The sequence below is a fragment of the Megalobrama amblycephala genome, linkage group LG10 (genome assembly GCF_018812025.1).
Source record: "Megalobrama amblycephala isolate DHTTF-2021 linkage group LG10, ASM1881202v1, whole genome shotgun sequence".
NCBI lineage: Eukaryota > Metazoa > Chordata > Actinopteri > Cypriniformes > Xenocyprididae > Megalobrama > Megalobrama amblycephala.
In genome coordinates this window covers 33,686,988-33,706,188 of record NC_063053.1, presented here as the reverse complement: position 1 = coordinate 33,706,188, position 19,201 = coordinate 33,686,988, and the positions used below count along the sequence as shown (strand labels likewise).

The following is a 19,201-nucleotide window of genomic DNA, read 5'->3' as shown; positions in this document are numbered from 1 at the left end:
CTGACGGTGTTGACAAAAACTGACGGAGTTGACAAATACTGACGGAGTTGACAAAAACTGGCGGAGTTGACAAATACTGACGTGTTGACAAATACTGACGTGTTGACAAATACTGACGGTGTTGACAAATATTGACAGAGTTGACAATGCTGACGGAGTTGACAAATACTGACGGAGTTGACAAAACTGACAGAGTTGACAAATACTGACGGAGTTGACAAAAACTGACGGAGTTGACAAATACTGACGAAGTTGACAAATACTGACGGAGTTGACAAATACTGACGGAGTTGACAAAAACTGACGGAGTTGACAAAAACTGGCGGAGTTGACAAATACTGACGTGTTGACAAATACTGACGGTGTTGACAAATACTGACGGAGTTGACAAAGACTGACGGAGTTGACAAATACTGACGGAGTTGACAAAAACTGACGGAGTTGACAAATACTGACGGAGTTGACAAATACTGACGGAGTTGACAAATACTGACGAAGTTGACAAACTGACAGAGTTGACAAATACTGACGGAGTTGACAAAAACTGACAGAGTTGACAAATACTGACGGAGTTGACAAATACTGACGGAGTTGACAAAAACTGACGGAGTTGACAAAAACTGACGGAGATGACAAATACTGACGGAGTTGACAAAAACTGACGGAGTTGACAAATACTGACGAAGTTGACAAACTGACTGAGTTGACAAAAACTGACAGAGTTGACAAACTGACAGAGTTGACAAATACTGACGGAGTTGACAAAAACTGACGGAGTTGAGTTGACAAATACTGACGGAGTTGACAAAAACTGACGGAGTTGACAAAAACTGACAGAGTTGACAAATACTGATGAAGTTGACAAATACTGACGGTGTTGACAAAAACTGACGGAGTTGACAAATACTGACGGAGTTGACAAAAACTGGCGGAGTTGACAAATACTGACGTGTTGACAAATACTGACGTGTTGACAAATACTGACGGTGTTGACAAATATTGACAGAGTTGACAATGCTGACGGAGTTGACAAATACTGACGGAGTTGACAAAACTGACAGAGTTGACAAATACTGACGGAGTTGACAAAAACTGACGGAGTTGACAAATACTGACGAAGTTGACAAATACTGACGGAGTTGACAAAAACTGACGGAGTTGACAAATACTGACGAAGTTGACAAACTGACTGAGTTGACAAAAACTGACGGAGTTGACAAAAACTGACGAAGTTGACAAAAACTGACGGAGTTGACAAAAACTGACGAAGTTGACAAAAACTGACGGAGTTGACAAAAACTGGCGGAGTTGACAAATACTGACGAAGTTGACAAAAACTGACAGAGTTGACAAATACTGACGGAGTTGACAAAAACTGACGGAGTTGACAAATACTGACGGTGTTGACAAATACTGACGAATTTGACAAAAACTGACAGAGTTGACAAATACTGACGGAGTTGACAAAAACTGACGAAGTTGACAAATACTGACGGAGTTGACAAAAACTGACGGAGTTGACAAATACTGACGGAGTTGACAAAAACTGACGAAGTTGACAAATACTGACGGAGTTGACAAAAACTGACGGAGTTGACAAATACTGACGGAGTTGACAAAAACTGACGAAGTTGACAAATACTGACGGAGTTGACAAAAACTGACGAAGTTGACAAATACTGACGGAGTTGACAAAAACTGACGGAGTTGACAAATACTGACGGAGTTTACAAAAACTGACGGAGTTGACAAATACTGACGAAGTTGACAAAAACTGACGGAGTTGACAAAGGTCCAGCTAGTGCAAAAAATACAGTATATGAAAATAGATTATTTATATAAAATATAAAAATATATACAACTTCCAGGACTATGTGTCCTGCTGTGAGATCCACAATGAGCAGGAAATAGTAAGTGCTCCTCAGAGTTGAAGATGACCATGACATTGTCTGATTTATTCAGAATTATAAAAAATTCTGACAGAGTTGACGCAAATTGAGGAAGTTTGATAGGCATTTTTATGGAAAATATAATTCAAGACCTACTTTATATTGCTTGATATATTACAGATCTCTGCCTTTCGATTTAAATGTATATTTTTGAATTTGTGCATTTTTAAACCCTTTGTTTGACAATTTTACATTGTGACCTCATGCTGATGACAGGCTAAATTACATGTATTTTCCAAGTACAGAGCATGTATTTAAAATAATACTAACAAAATTATTTAAAAATAAAAGCAATGAATGTCCAGAATTCCAGATGTTACTTTTTAAGTATTTTTATTTTGATGAATGTATTTATTTTTAACATAGAAAGGGCTTTTGTGTGTAGGACATGTTTTGTCCCTTATCTCAAAAATTGGATTTGATATATTTCAGATATATTTCGTTTTTTTTTGTTTGTTTGTTTTTTTATGGGCTTATTCTTGTTTGCTGTTTTTTCTAGCCCTTTTCTTTCACCGCACATACAGAAGAGATATATGCCCCTGATGTGCATTTACATACATAATTAACAACTAGTTGCTCTATACACATTTTCCTGGAGTTGTAGAATGATGTTTGTTTTTTCGTTTGTTTGCTCATTTACTGTTTGGTACAGCTCTGCTACCCAACGGGAGTTGAGTAGAGAGTACGGCTGAATGCATTATTGGGTCTGACATACAAATGAATGCATGCATGACAGTTCAGTCTTTTCCAGCATGTTTGGACTCTATGTGATCAGAACATTGCTAAAGGTATTCTAGTGGTGGTTTGGAAAGTAAATAATGCAGTGAATCTTTAAAGACACTGTTCTAACTGTTTGCTTTAGATTATGCAAATGAATGTGCCATGCCACCTTTGATGCCAGCAGCCAATCACAGTACTGGAATTGAGCGCCAAATTGCAATATCCTACTCATTGGAAAGGGATAAATGTACTCTTTCAATAGACACTCCTCAGAGTCCTCTGAGACTCAGGTCTGTAAGGGGATAGACGTTAACAGATACAACTAAGCTCCAAGCATTGAGTCTCTGGCCCAGAGAGGCAGACAACATACAACCAAGCTCTGGCAAGCAAGCAAACCTCCACTTCAAGGTACCTTTATCTGCATGTTCCAGATTGTTAAGGACTTTCTGCACCCACTTCAGAGCTCTTTTGGTGCTCTATGAGATCTGGAACATAAATATCACTCAACAAAACCTCTTTCCAGAGACCTTGGCCTATTATATGATTTTCTAATTTGTATTACATGTTGACATGCAGTAAAGAGCTGTTTTTTTTACTTGATTTAACCCATAAAAAATCATTTGTTGGTATAAAATAATGTATTAAGGTTGACTTTGCTATACTAAATAAGGTACAATGGTACAATAAGATTTGATTTGTTAATATCAGTTAACTACTTTAGAAGAATGAACAATACTTCTACAGCATTTATTAATGTTACTTCATTTTAATTTCAACATTTACTAATACGTTATTAAAATCAAAAGTTGTAGTTAATGCACTGTGAACAGACATGAACAAACAATGAACAACTGTATTTTTATTAACTAACATTAACAAAGATTAAAAAAAATACTGTAACAAACGTGTTACTCATTGTTAGTTCATGTTAGTTAATACCTTAACTAATGTTAACAAATGAACCTTATTATAAAGTGTTAACAAATAAAAGTTTTGAACAATTTAGACGTTATCAGTTCTAGGTTATTTTGGACATCTTTCAGTATAGCTGATGTCAGTTAATAACAAAACAATCTTTCATGTATTTGTTTGATGCATAATATGGTTCTTATTAGTTACAGTTCAACAGTTCATCTTTTCATAAGATAATTTATCTCTGCTACACCCAACTAAATCTCTTATATTAATGAATTATTATTATTGACATTTCCAGCAATAATGAGAGTCAAATCATTTAAGCAGGGCATTTTAATCAAGTTATGATTGCTGTTTAGTGTAAGAGTAAATCTCTGGAGTCATCAGTGCCGGGGAATGGGGATGTTGTTCGCATGTTATTGCAGGACCCTTGTCTAGTTGATATATGGTGTTTATATGGTGGTCAAAGCCAGTGGCGTACCGCAAGTCTGTGAGGTCCCCCCGCAAAGAATGAGATGGGGCCCCTCCCACAAGCAGTGATGTCATGTGTTAAAATTTGTTGTGCACCTGATTCCATCTGCCCCACAGTTTACAAAAACTGATTTAACAGTGAATCATGTGGTGAATTATCATTGCATTGATTTATTTGATGTTATTATCGAATAATATTATAGCCTAGCCTATATGATAGGCCTATATAATGTTTAGTGATTTTGGTATCGCAGACTAAAATACCGGCAGGAATAAATATTTAGGCTAATTTACTCATTAAAACCAAAAGGAGCGCCAAGAGAACGGATAACAGCCGCAACGAGCACTGGCCATGATTTCAGAAACAACACATTCCAGCGGATAGATCGCCTCTTATTTAACACAGACCTACACATTTCTTGTCAAATGGAGATGTTTCTTTCTTTTAGGTACAGTTATTCGCTGAGTTTAAATTAATTTTTGAGACGTTTCAGAAAGATTCTCGCAGAGAGACAGCTGAAAGCACACCCTGTTTTTTATTTATTCTATTTTACAAAAGTAGCCTACAAGGTGTTGTTATTATGAGCGTAAATATAAAATAAAAAGTAAAAAAAGTAGACCATTTGTAGTCTTGCACTAATCTGTAGGCTATCGCCAAAAATGACGGAAGGCCTGTTTTAAGTTGTTTCAGCTGTCATGAGGAGAAAATCCATCAGAACGCGCCAGCGCATTCGTCGGCCAGAGGGATAAAAATGTAGCCAATTTAGTTTCATATTTATATTTAAATATTGGGCCACAGCCTAATATTATTTGTTTTAAATGTCACCTTTGTTGATTATGAAAAGTGAATAGCATGACGGATGCGCAATGTCGGGCGACATGCAGCGGGTCAGAAATGAGTTCGACCACTTCATTAAGTTTTGTTTTATAGTAAGTCTTTCTTTAAAGTGAATTTCGTTTTGTAGAAATTGTATCTTAATTTCAATCAATGTTTCATCAACCAATTGCCTATATTTAATAAACAGGAAGAAAAACAAGAACGTCGGTTGTGGAATGGATTGAAGTGCGTAACAAACGAATCCATGTTTCCGCAGCCTTTAAATAAGGCTGAAGCAATATTCTGTTTTTATTAAATTTCTTTATTACTTTGTTACATGTCTTTATTAATTAATTAATTGACAAGATATTTTTGGTCTAACAATATATTTTAGCTGGTCTAAATTCTAAGTTAGACACAAATTTGCGTATAGGCTATAAGGTTCCCTTCTAGACAAGCGCGTAAATTGCTGTTTCGGCCGCAAATTTTCAGTAATTTCGATCGGTGCATCAAATGATGTAGGCCTAAATTAAATTCATGTAGTTACAGTAAAAGAATAAAGAAATAACTAGACTTATTGGCTAGGCCACATTTGGAAAAGCTGGTGATGGGGTAAATACGTTTGGGCAATATATAATAATATAAATAACAATAATAATGTCTCAGCAAAGACCGAACATATTTGTCTCGGCACACGTCCGCTAACAGTAACACAGTAGCACAGCGCATCAAAGCTTGCTGTTGTCTTGGATACCTTACAAACGGCGATGAAAACAACAGTGAATTTTTCCCCCTTTTGTGGTAATTTAGCACTATTTTCTATGATCTTCTGCTTGCATTTTTGGGCTTCAGTTGGATGCTTTATTTTCATCTTTAGTCAACTGAGTTCAGTTCTAAAAAAAAAGAAAAGTAAAGGCTATAAAGTAGTCTAGCCTAAATAGGTGAATCTGCGACGGGGCCCATCATAGGGTGGGGGCCCCCACGCACCGCGGGGGCTGCGGGGGTGTCCCGTACGCCACTGGTCAAAGCCAAAAGTAAATAGAATACACATACCATCAATGTCATAAATCTTATTTAGGATAGACGCTTTCATAGTATCAAACTCTATTGATCAGATATTACACTGCAAAATTGGCACAATCACAAGACTTAACCCTCAAAGAACCAATGTATAGCAAAAATGCAATACTTGTTTGAGGCAAATAAATAAGTCATATAGTTTTGACTCAATAAAACTCGTACCCTGAAATGTATCATAGCAACAAGACTGACAGGGAAATATTTACAGCTTTCACCTGCCAGCATGCCTTGGTCATAGAGTACAACATGGTCACTGCCTGCTGACACACAAATCTTTCCAAGTATTGGGGCAGCTGTGACCTAATGGTTAGTGAGTCAGACTTGTAACCCGAAGTTCACGGGTTCGATTGTCAATACCGGCAGGAAATGACTGAGGTGCCCTTGAGCAAGGCACCAAACCCCCAATTGATCATCAAGCGCCGCAGCAAGTGGCTGCCCACTCCTCCGAGTGTGTGTGTGTTTGTGTTCACTACTCATTGCTTCTAATGTACTGGATGGGTTAAATGCAGAGGAGAAATTCTGAGTATGAGTTACCATACTCGGCCTTCACATCACTTCACTTCACTGATTTGACTAGTAAATATATACAGTACATATGCAGATGACTATTCCATATATTTACATAGACTAGCCATCTCTCCATTTCTGTGCCTTCAACCTGAGATTTGCTAGGATATGCTCCAGTACTCCCAGTGACAGACACTATATTAGATAAACTGGTATTGAGTGGGATGGACAGATGGAAAAATGAATGTTTAAATATAAGACATTTTTTCTGAATGTTGGTTGGAGAAGTGCAACAGTGAGTCTTAGTGGTCAACGATTTTTATTGTTATTCTCACAACAGAGCTTATGCAGTAGGTTTAGACTGCTCTAAATGATTTTCAACATAGTCAAATTGAAATGTGAAAGTGTAAGGGGGGTGCTCTGTGAAGAACAAAGTGAGGTTTCAACCTTAGCTTATAATAATAATAATAATAATTATGATTTTTGGACAAACTGAAGAAGTTATCAGCAAAAATAGCCATTTTTCATATCTTCAGACCAGTAGGTGGTGCTGGGCCGAAACGCAGCATGTAACCTTAGGTCATGCTTGTGATGACATGGACCAAGTTTGGTCTGAATATGTTAAAGTGTTGCGGAGTTACAGCCTTGCATCTTTTTTCGTTTTAGAGTTATAGATATGTATATCTATGAAAACATAAAAAATGACCCATGGACGACTTTGTTTGCATTTTCATGCCACTTACTATCAAAATTTTGACATTTGGCCATCAGAGTATAGCCAACGACCTATGTTTCCGAATTTCCTACGGTGGTTTCGTCATGATCGTACTAACGGTTTTGAAGATACTGGTGAAAGTTGTTTTAATGCTAAATAACAACATTGCACAAACAAGGCAAAACCTAGCATATTTGGTATCCTTTGACTTTGCAAGGATTCAGGAGTCTAAGGAGATGACTCCAGTGAAAAGAAGTCAACCACACCCAAAATTATAAGCATTTGAATATTTGATTTTACCACTAGGTGGCGCTGGCTTGAAACTTCTCAGGCTCCTTCAGAGCATCGTGCTGATGACCCATGCTGAGTTTCGCAATGATATGCTAATGTGATCATAAAATACAGCATTTTAGTACAAAATTCAAAATAGCCGACACCCAAAATATGGGTTGATATGGGAAAATTGTTATCATTCGACTCAGCATGATGCCCCAAATCTAACGAGATGATTTCTGGACAAACCATTCAGAAGTTCTAAGCAAAAATATTAATTTTTCGTATCTCTGGATAAAATATCCATTTTTCTGTAACCTTAGGTCATGCTTGTGATGACATGTATCAAGTTTGGTCTGAATACGTTAAAACGTTGCGGAGATAAGCCTTACATCTATGTGTTTCATAAAGTTCATTTACAAGTTATTCGAAAATGGCTTGATGAATCGACTTGAATTCCATATGTTTTTGTCCGCATGGTCTGAAGATGATCTGGTTCAGTTTTCCTGAAAATCGTAGCAACGGCCTAGGAGGAGTTTGAAAAAGTGTTTTTCGGAAAATTAAAAATGGCGGGAAAATTTTCATGACAAAAATTTTGAGCCAAAAATAATTTTGTGTCTAGCTCTTATGGTTTAAAGGTTATTAACATAAATGTCAGTGAAATTTTGGACAGGTGGTGGCGCTAGAGGGATTGAGTTAGATACTCCAAATTTGCTATGGTGATATTGCAGACTGTCCTCTATCACTGTCAAATTTCACAACTATTTTTGTGCATATGTCCATAGACAGCCCATAAGAAGAAGAAGAAAAAAAGGAAGAATAATAATAAGACCGCCAACGGATACAATAGGTGCCAACGCACCTTCGTTTATCCATTTCATTTATATAGCGCCTTTCAAGAACCCAAGGATGCTCTACATAATGCTGATGGATAACATGAATACAAATATACAATCAGTATACAACAGTTGTAAGTAACCAAAGCAAGCATGGAACTGAAAATTGAGGCAGACAATCAGTTACCAAAACATATTGTAAATAAGTGAGTTCTGAGGACAGTTTTAAAGGTCTGGAGTGAAGAGACAGCACGGAGGTTCTGTGTTTCAGCTGTAATGCTGAAAGCCCTACCACCCACACTAGAAAGTCAGGACTTGGGTACTGCAAGCAAATTCTCAGAACTCGATCTCGGAGTACAGGCAGGGACATGGGGGTGAATTAATTCAGAAAGGTAAGAAGGTACCGAACCATGGCGAGCCTTGAAAACTAGGACAAGTATCTTAAACTGAATACAATAAATAACAGGGAGACAATGTAATAGCTGTAGGACAGGAGTGATATGGGCTGATTTTTTAAATTAAGGGCACGAGCAGCTGAATTTTGAATTAGCTGCAAGTGATTAAGGGCTTTGTTGGGTAGGACATAAAACAAAGAGTTACAATAACCCATGAACAACTGTTTCAGCATCTTTGAAATTAGTGAATGTCGTATACAGACAATATTGCAAAGATGGAAAAAACAAGATTTGACAAGCTGGTTGATATGAGGTTCAAAATATAATCTAGAATCAAACAGTACACCAACATTGCGTATAGTGGGGGAGGGATGAACTATAACTCCATCAGTGTTAATGGAGAAGTCAGGTTTGGAGGAGATAAAGGATTTAGGGCCTACAAACATGATTTTTGTTTTTCCAGTATTCAATTTTAAGAAATTTGGAGCCATCTATACTTTAAGATCATGTAAGATCATGTTGAGGAAGGGGGAGGAAAACAGAATTGGGCAGTGCAGTAAAATAGATTTGCGTATCAGCATAAATGTGGAAATTAAGACCATGGCGCCAGATGATCTGACTCAGAGGAAGCATGTAAATTAAAACAGAAGTGGACCAAGAACAGAACCTTGAGGCACTCCACGGGAAAAAGTGACAGAGCGAGATTTGTGTTTATCAATGTTAACGAACTGTTGCCTGTCTGAGAGATGCTGCATGAACATAGCCACTGAAGGACAGTTCCTGTAATGCCAATAGACAGACGAGATCGGAGTACAGAGAGACAAACAGTATCAAAAGATGTACTCAGGTCCAAGAGGACCAGAAGGCTGAAGACACCAGAATGAGGAGCGAGGAGGAGGTCATTCGCTACTCTTAGAAGAGCAGTCTCTGTAATGGAAATGGTTCATGCAAATGTTTTTTTTTTTTCCCAAATGAGTCTGTAGTTGTGTGGCGACCACCTTTTCTAGGTCCTTAAGACAAAAAGGGAAGGTTGGATTTTGGTCTAAAGATAATCAGTACCAGGATTGATCACAGCTATTTCAGTCCAGGCGGTATATAACCAGTCATACGGGATCTATTTATCATGTGAGTGATAGGTATAATGAGAGAAGGCAGAAAGGTTTTGAGCAAGTGTGTTGGTATTGGATCTAGCTGACAGAAAAAGGAGTTAGATGTGATAATCAGCTGTTCAACCACAGATGTAATGATGAGTGTAAAGGGAAGTAGAAGGTTCTGGAGGAGCAAAGGAAGAGAAAGACTGACAGAATGTCAGAAAATCTGAAGAACCATTAGGGAGATGGTGGTTTGACAAGTTTGTTGATCTCAGAGAATATGGTCCTGTGTTATCTTTGCTTAAGGAAGGATTTTATAGAGGTCAGTGAATCCATACTGTATCCACCGTAATTTTCAGGTAAGAGCATGCACAGCCATTTGTAAATTGAATGTGTCCAGTGTCATTCACTTCCAATTATATTTGACTATACAAAACAGCTCATTATGCTGCTTGATATCGCAACCTGGTATTTCTTACCATATTACTTTAATGCGTTGTCTTCATTATAAACACACTGGTTTGTAGCTCAAACAGTTTTACAGTTTACTGCACTTTAATAGTCTTCTCATTTCCCTATAGCGGCTAATGAATCGTAAGTCTCGCACATTCACACCTTAAAACACACTATTTATGCTTTGAAAAATAAGGTGGATAAGCTTCTAAATATGCAATATTAGGTGCATTACAGCAGAGTCAACAAGAATATTACAGGATCATGAAATGAGCTGCTATCTATTCAAATTATCAAAGTCAAAATATGTACATAATTATAATGGTACACCGAAAAAATGGTAGCATCCTAACTAACCAGTAATTTGACCTAAATATATTAATTTAAGTCAAACATTTTAATGGATTAAATCAGGTGAAAATGGCTCTCTAGGTTAACAATTGCAAGTTACCAATGTGGTGAAAATTTGCAAACTTCAAAAGACAGTTCACCCAAAAATGTTATGTACATTTAGTTAAATTTGTCCAAAACAAGACTGATCCCAATGACAACATTGTATATCTGTGTTCCACAGAAGAAAAACATCATACACGTTTGAAATGAGGGTGTGCAAATGAAGACATAATTTTTCATTTTAGTTGAACTATCCCTTTAAATATATGCTTGCTTTCTAAAAAAAAAAAAAAAAATTTTTTTTTTTTTTTTTTTTTTTTTCATGCAACTGAGCTTCACTACGAACATGATATCAGGTGATCAGCATTCAGAAGGCATGTCGTCTCCTGATGGCTGATATCTCAGGGCACATCAAATCTGGGCCAGTCATGGAATTGCTGACAGGCAGCAGATGTTGTGCTCTGAGGCTAGCTTCGCTAGTAATAGACTCATATTGTGAAGACAATGAGAGGTTTCACTGGATTCTTGTTGCAGCAGACAACACCTGGCAAATAATCAAGTGCCAAGAAAGAGAACAAGTATTCTACAAACATGCTAACTCAGTTTACTATATTGGATCGCATATGAAGAATGCCAGTGTCAAAACTGAATGTCAGTTCACCTCAGTGAAAACTTGAAGTGAAGAAATGTGAGTGGCACTTGTCACAAACTAGATGGCTTGAGTTTCTCCTTTAATGTAAGTCTTTGAGGGTTTTTTTTATCATGCCCATAGCACAACTGTTGCAGGATGAGTCATGCGTAGTAATAGTGAAGGTTGCTTTAGCAAACACTACCGGCAATCATCATCAACATCAGCCCGCCAGGCAGCTCCTTCCTCAGCCCTGAAACGTTTGACTTTTTTTTGTTGTCATTCTATGATAAATGTGATATTTCCTCATTCAAAACAGGTTCAAGTTCCCAGTCCTAACTGTATAAGTAAGGCCAGCTTTCCTCAGGTCTAACACATCACATTTATCCCCCTGTGCTGACTACAGACACAAGCACACACTTCCAAATGTTCCTCTTCAAAGTGCAACATCACAATAAATTCCAGGATGCATGCACACATTGACTAGATTACGGACATCTGAACATCTGCAGCTATTTCAATCAAACAATAGAATAAACTGAGAAGCAAGGCTGATTATATTTCTGCAGTACAGTTTTCAAGAAACTGAAAATGATTGAGCATGGCAGGAGACTATATATAACCAAACGATTAATGAAACTACAGAAAGTCTTTGTTAACAAACCCCTCAGAGCATCTCATTCCATTATTATCATATTATTCTCATTCCATTATCACAGTAATTCATCTCATTATGACATAAGCTGAATTGCTTTAATAACACAGGATTATAAAATCATTTAAAAAAATGTGTTGCTTGTATATTTCCTATCTAAATGAACTTGAAGAACTCCAACAACCTGTTTGCACAGTGAGCGCAAGATCGTCTCTTGCTAGACAGAATTTCTCATCTTTTTCTTTCACAGGTTGTGATGGTGCTTGCCTTTGCACCATGCATTTCAAGAAACCTCAATCTCCTTGGTAACACTTACTTGAAGCCTGTATGTAATGCATTCAATATCTAAATTGTAATCCCTTAAATGTTTTTTATAAATAATTGTAACCTCACTTAACCCACACCTTTAAAGAGCTTTATAACAATAGAGCATTTAAAAAAAATACAGTATGAATAAGGATGAAGTGTGTGAGTGTCATTATTTAGAACAACATTATAATGCATTATCAATGCATTAAGAATACTTTACAAAAAAATAAAAAAAAATAAAACATGCCTTATAGTAGCCTATTGGTTTATTCAAGATAAATGTGATAACCTATCAGAACTTTAAATCTGGGAAAGGATGATAAAACACCCCTATCAATCGGATATATGCTGTTTAGCTATATTTCCAATTATACCAGTTTAATTGGAAGGGTGTCTTGTTTAGTTAGGCTGTCATGTTTACACTAACGCGTCATATTTTTCACTATCTTGCATACACAGTAACATTGCATTATATTGTGCCAAATGCAGGTAGCCTACTTACACAAAAACTCCGAAGAGCAGCACTCTCACGGCGATCTCCAGAGCCAGATCACGCACGTATTTCCTTCGGTCTGGGGGAGACATCTTCATGTTGTTCACACAATCGAATTCTGACTGAAAGAAACCAAGAGCACAAACCAGAGAAGTCGGTGGTAGTCCACAATTATCCTAAACACGCGACACACTTTGGCGTCCGGCACCTGCAGCTGTGTGCCGTTTTGTGTTCATTTGGAAAAGACCCGGTCCTGCTGAAATGCCCCTTGTTGCGCTACAGTTGCAGTATGTAGTACAGTACTCGAGTTCTGCTTGTTCTGAAGGTGCCGAGGAGTCTGTGGTGCGCTGAGTGAAGACGGACGCGACTGTGAGCTGGACCCAACCAGACAACAGACAACAGCATCCGAGCCAGGTGATGCTCTCAGATCAAAGTCTCTCTCTCTCTCTCTCTCTCTCTCTCTCTCTCTCTCTCTCTCTCTCTCTCTCGTCTTGAAATTTACATTATCTTAGCAGTACGGCCAGGTAATGTGTTTTTGGTATGCTGATCATAAAATTCGTCATTTCACTCCTTTGTATCTTTAAATATATTTTTTGTTTTATTCTCCAGACTGTTGGTGTACCATAGTTTTGTGGCAATATTTTTATATACTGACGGTTTCAGATGGTAATATAGCTTGCTAGGATCATGATACATGTTCTAAAATTCAATGCTCCCTATTTTTCCTTTCATATTAAAGGGTTAGTTCACCCAAAAATGACAATGCTGTCATTAATTGCTCAGCCTCATGTAGTTCTACACCCGTAAGACCTTCCTTCATTCTTCGGAACACCATGGTAACTTGCTCTGTGAACCTAACCTGGGGTGCGTTTCCCGAAAGCATCGTTGGTGAACCATGGTCGTAAGTCCCATTGAACTCTATTGGTAACGACGGAACTTGCGACCATAGTTCGCTTTGGTCGGGAGCAGGTTTTTTCGGTAAACCCAGAGTTTCCTTCGGTCTCCTCCCCCTTTTTAAAGTGCAAGTGATGTTTAAATAGTTCATTAATTCGTTCATGCTGCAAAAATGCTTTTCGTAATGAGTATTTTTTGTCATATTTCAAGTAAAAATATCTAAAAATTCTTAAATCAAGATGGATTTTGCATATACCTGGGGGGATCTAAATTAAGTGCATTTTACTTAAGTAAAAAGATCAATATCTGCCAGTTTGGTAATAAAAATAATCTAATGAAAACGGTAAACAAGATTATTCGGAGTGTCTATTACTAAGTACAAATTTACAGTAGCTCCGCCCACTAACGTCAGACCAGGTTAAAATTGGCGCACGTTCCTGTAGGCAGTGTGTTCGATTCAGAGAATTTATTTGCGATGCGATTGACTGGGTTCGAATCCGCCTTTTGCCTAGCTTCCTATTCTCCCTTTTCCCATCACATATCACATCAGAATGGCATTTATTTTCAATAAAAATGAAGAAAATGTTCTAAAACTGGAAGTAAATTGCCTAACGAGTGTTTAATAATAATGAAATAATTTACACTTTTATTATTGCATCTTGTTAAATTATTATTTTTTTTTAATTTAGTTCAATAACTTACCGTTCTACCAGTTTTCACCTTTGATATTATAATAGTGATAAGCACTCTCACGTGCTGTTGCCATGGTGAATCGTAATATCGGAGCTCCATTAATGATGACTTTTCATAGTCGTGGTGCACGCGCTTAATTCAGAGTCAACCTACTTAGAGTCGACTGAACTAACTCAATTCAGCTGTTCTGAAATAGAAAACTCAGAGTTTCCCATTTCAGGGTAAGTCAACTCAGAGTTCAAGTTTTAACTCAGAGTTGGTTGAACCTCCTTATTGAAACGGGCCCCAGGTAGTTTTAGTTGCCGTTTTCGGAGCTTGTGGCGACTACAGAGACTTCTTTTTTTTACAGTGTGTTCAGGGGACAGGCAGCTAGCGGATCGTGAGGAGATGTTTGCTGTATGTGACAAAAAATGTTTTGGCCTAAAAATGCATGACATCGCTTAGAGCACCTTTGCATAATATTGCTCAATATATAGGGCTAATGTATATATTGTATCTAGTTATGCATTGAAATATGTTTGCATACTCACAAAGAAAACAAAGAGCAGAACTCTTACTGTTAATCAGAAAAATATTCTGGTTAAACTAAACACATAATTTGACTACACAGGTCATATTGTTCACTATATGATGCACATATTTTAAATATACACTGTAAAGACTTCACAAGTACAAAGGTATAACCATATTTATTAATATAATATCATTTAAGCTACCAGGTTAAAAAAAAAAAAAAAAAAAAAAATTGAGGGAACACTTTATTTTAGTGTCCTTGTTATAGCTGTCACATGTACTTAGCCTGTTAACTGTCACTGGGCCCACAGCCATTACATATTTCAAACAGTAATATCCTATACTAAACCTAAACTAATCTTGACAAACTATATATCATTTGAAAGCTTACAATCTCTACTTGTCATATTTGGTGACTTTCAAAATATATTTGGTGATTTTCAAAATATATTACAGAGGAGCAGTAATTTATCAATTTGCAACAAGCATATTTTCATACTCATAAGGTATGTTCAGACCTTTATTTTGAAATGGCGATGAACATGATGAAATCATTAAAGATTTGTTGAAACATGTTTGTTTTCATGCCAAAAGATAAAAAGATAACATCCATTCATTTTTTTTTTTTTTAGAAAAAAAGGTCTGAAAATGTTTTTAATATAAAAAAATTAGTTTATGATTGTGGCAGCAAGCTATAACCCACATACAGGTTGTGTTTATGTTTATTAGAGGCTGAATTCATATCGAATTCTGCCAAACTTCCCAAACTACTTCTATATAGGATGTCTACTTCATAAATTGTATGAAAATAATGGAAATATATGGTTCAGATCACTCAAACCATATATGGATGTCATCTAGTGAAAAAGTGTGGTACTGCGCCCAAACAAAATCTTACTGAAAGCTCATTTTTTGAGATATCAACCTGAAATTTGGAACACAACTTGTTCAGATTGATTTGGCTTTGATTTCCTTGCAGTTTTAGAGTAAAACTTGTTTTGTAAAATATATATTTTATATAAAATATAAAATATTATATTTTTACATTTTACATTTTCATTAACTTAAACTTCTATAACTTTTTTTGTTTCACTTACATAAGTTATTTCACTTCTACAGTAATCTGCCAAATTTCATCTTTAAAACAAAACCAGCCTTATGTCTATACTCCAAAGTGTTCTTGAATTACAAGGGGGTGATAGTTAACAGGTTAAACTATTCATCCAGAAATGGTAATGTGGTATTACTATGGTGTGATGTAACAGATGTCAGGCATTATGGAATTTATATACACTGCCCTCCAAAAGTTTGGAAACACCCCTGGCAAAGTGTGGTTTTGGACGATATCAGCATAAATCCTTATCATTTTCTGGTGCAAATACATTAAAGTATCTTGACATTATCATTGAAGACCAGCAATACTTATTTTCATTACATAATAATGGCAATATAAACATGTCAAAGTCAGACATGGCCCTTTGCCAGCTGTGATGCTGGTTACTGGTTTAAACTTGGCCAAGATTTTTGGGTCAGCACACCTTAATAGCTTCAACAATTGATTGCCAATTAAGTTTAGAATACAATGAACCAATTAGAACCCAGTTTAGGTCAGATAGCTGCTAATGCTGGATATTTTGATGAATGGAAAAATGTAAGTTTTTTCTATGTATAAACTGTTTATGTAATAAAATATGTTTTCGCAGTTTGTGTTGTCCCTTATCAGTGCAAAATTATCACAAATTAAAAAGGATTCATGCCGATATTGTCCAAAACCCCACTTTTCTAGGGCGTTTCCAACCTTTTGGAGGGCAGTGTACTGTAGGTTTCTGCAAGGTACTTCTAAATAAATATACTTTGTGATTACTACCATGTTAGTGCCATGCAGTGAAAATAAAATACTGCAAAAATCCAATTACAGGATTCATGTTTCAATATTTCAATGACATAACTACTGTGTAATAACAACATGTACTGTATAAGGGACTATTTAAGCACTTATAAATGCACTGTGACGATGCAAGAACCAACAGTTAAAGATTTGAAACAAATGGCTATACAGTACAAGAGATAACAAAGACCTCAACAAGAAACACGAAATCAAAAACCATGCAAACCAATGAAACAATATATACAGTTTTGAGTCAATCTTGCTTGCTAATGGCCACTGTAACAGATGCACGTGGAGGCCGCACATTCCTGTGCATTTCTTCATGTTGCCCATTAGTGAGAGAAGAAAGTGCAGGAACTACAGCGTGGAGACAATGATCTAGAAGCCCAGCAGATCTGAGAACTAAACCTGCAGGCAACAGCACAGCTTTGTTCCCACTTCATACAACCTCATGAATATTTTACGCAATGTTAAAACAGACTGCCTGTCTCCTTCCTGCTTCGCCACAGAAGATAAAGAACTTCTCAGGGACATTTTATTGCAAAGATTCCATCAAACCGTTTTCAGAGGCGGCAAAATGCATGTTGAAATGTGATCATTTACCAGGTTCATGCATAATTTTGTGTCCTCATGTTTAATTGGTGAAGGTTAATGTCAGTTCCGCTGCTTTTTACTCCTCCAGATTCTCACTCTCCTGGAACCATTTTCTGTCACCTTTAAAGTTTAATGTGCAACGTCTCATTATCTGCCTGTTTTTAAGATCCTCACTAATAAGGAATCGGTCAACACTTGGTACATAACAAACCAAAGTACAAGAAATAAAAATACCCCAAAGAATGGTTACAATTAACTTGTATGGTACAAAGATGAAACAGATACTAAAACAATTATTTGATTAATACTTCAAGATGGGTTTAATTTATTTTTGCCATTTAGGAAACACTTCTATTCACAATGCTATAATAGAACAGGTTTTTGTGGCCAATAGCCTTCCAGTTTCTGGTTTACACTGACTTTTTACCTGAATTTTTGTGTTTAGCAGCACAGATCTTGAACGAGTAGTCATTTTTAAATATCTTAAAAAACATTGCTATGTCCATGACGCTATTTCTTTCTTGGTATTAGTTTGGATTAGTGATATACCAAGCTAAAAAAAACAGTGATATTAAGATTAAGTTTATTTAAACAATTTATTTTGATTCAACACCATTGTATCAGGTTTCTGGTTTAAATGTGATTGATTCATGTTAAATTGACTTGAAACGATTACTCTTTGACTTAACTTGATGTTTTCATATTGAAATAACATGTTTCAATCAAGTAAACCCAACCAGGACTCAATCAAACAGGATTTCACTTCCCATAATGCTTTGCCAAGGGGCTGAACTAGGAGTGTAAATGTTGAAATAAAGTGTTATTTTAAGCAGTTTTTAGGAAGACGAGAAAATGGAAAATGTTTTCTATTATGTTGGTATTTAAAAGTTTCTGTTAATTAATAGTTTTAGGGTTACCATTGTGGTGAATTGTTGCACTTGTGCTTGGGTTGAGGACCTGCTAACAAACTTTCAAATTACTTTAATAAGAAAGTAATCACTGTGGTAGTGCTCTGGGTTGCATTTCTCAAAAGCATAGTAAGCCTATGTTGATTGTAAAACCAAAACCAATGGACTTATGATCAATTTAGGCTTTACAATGTTTTTGGTTAAGGCAAATTAGGATGAATCCAGTATCACATCTAGATTTCTAACACAGAACATCACAAAAGTTATATAAATCACAAAATTAAACAAGAAGAATTAATTGTGAAAATCAATGTATATGAAAACAATTTATTATTTATTTATTTATTGCTTTTTATTTATTTTCCAAAACATTGCAAATTAGTTGGGCTGACACTGTTAAATTAAGCTGTGCCAAACCATAGTAAATAAGTTGAATTAACCTTAATAAATTAAGATGACCCAACGTAAGTACATTAAATTGGAATAACAGAATTGCATAATGCTGAAATAATCATGTGGAAATCCTTTCAATGATTTTTTTCATGTTCGTTCAAAGAGTTATTTTTTTGAGTTTATTACTGTCTTGCTTCATTTTTATTCTTCAGGTCGACTTCTGTCATAGTGGTGCAAGAGTTTGGAGAGAATCTGACTGAGCAAATGAGTTACTCTTTCAACAATTTTATAGCTACCTTTATTAAGTTAGAATATTAACACATTCGGTTTAATAGTACAAACATATTAAAGGGGTCCTTGACTATGATTTCACTTTTTTAACTTAAGTTAGTGTGTAATGTTGCTGTTTGAGCATAAACAACATCTGCAAAGTTACGACGCTCAAAGTTCAATGCAAAGGGAGATATTTTCTTATACAGAAATCGCTGTTTAAGGACTACAACAAATGGTTGGTAGGGACTACAATGAGCTTCTTCCTGGGTTGGTGACATCAATAACCCTAAAATTTACATAAACTCCGCCCCCGAGAACATGCAACAAAGGGGGCGGGGCCATGTT

At 36.3% G+C, this 19,201-nt stretch overlaps 1 protein-coding gene across 1 annotated transcript in view; it reads right to left on the bottom strand.

Moving 5' to 3' along the window:
• plpp4 (phospholipid phosphatase 4) overlaps nt 1–13,449 on the bottom strand; it is a 140,169-nt gene extending 126,720 nt beyond the window's left edge. The window contains exon 1 of the mRNA XM_048205849.1: nt 12,710–13,449. Coding sequence (XP_048061806.1) covers nt 12,710–12,798 — 89 coding nt within the window. The 5' untranslated portion in view covers nt 12,799–13,449. The remainder of the gene's footprint in view (nt 1–12,709) is intronic.
• Nucleotides 13,450–19,201: the final 5,752 nt, after the last annotated feature.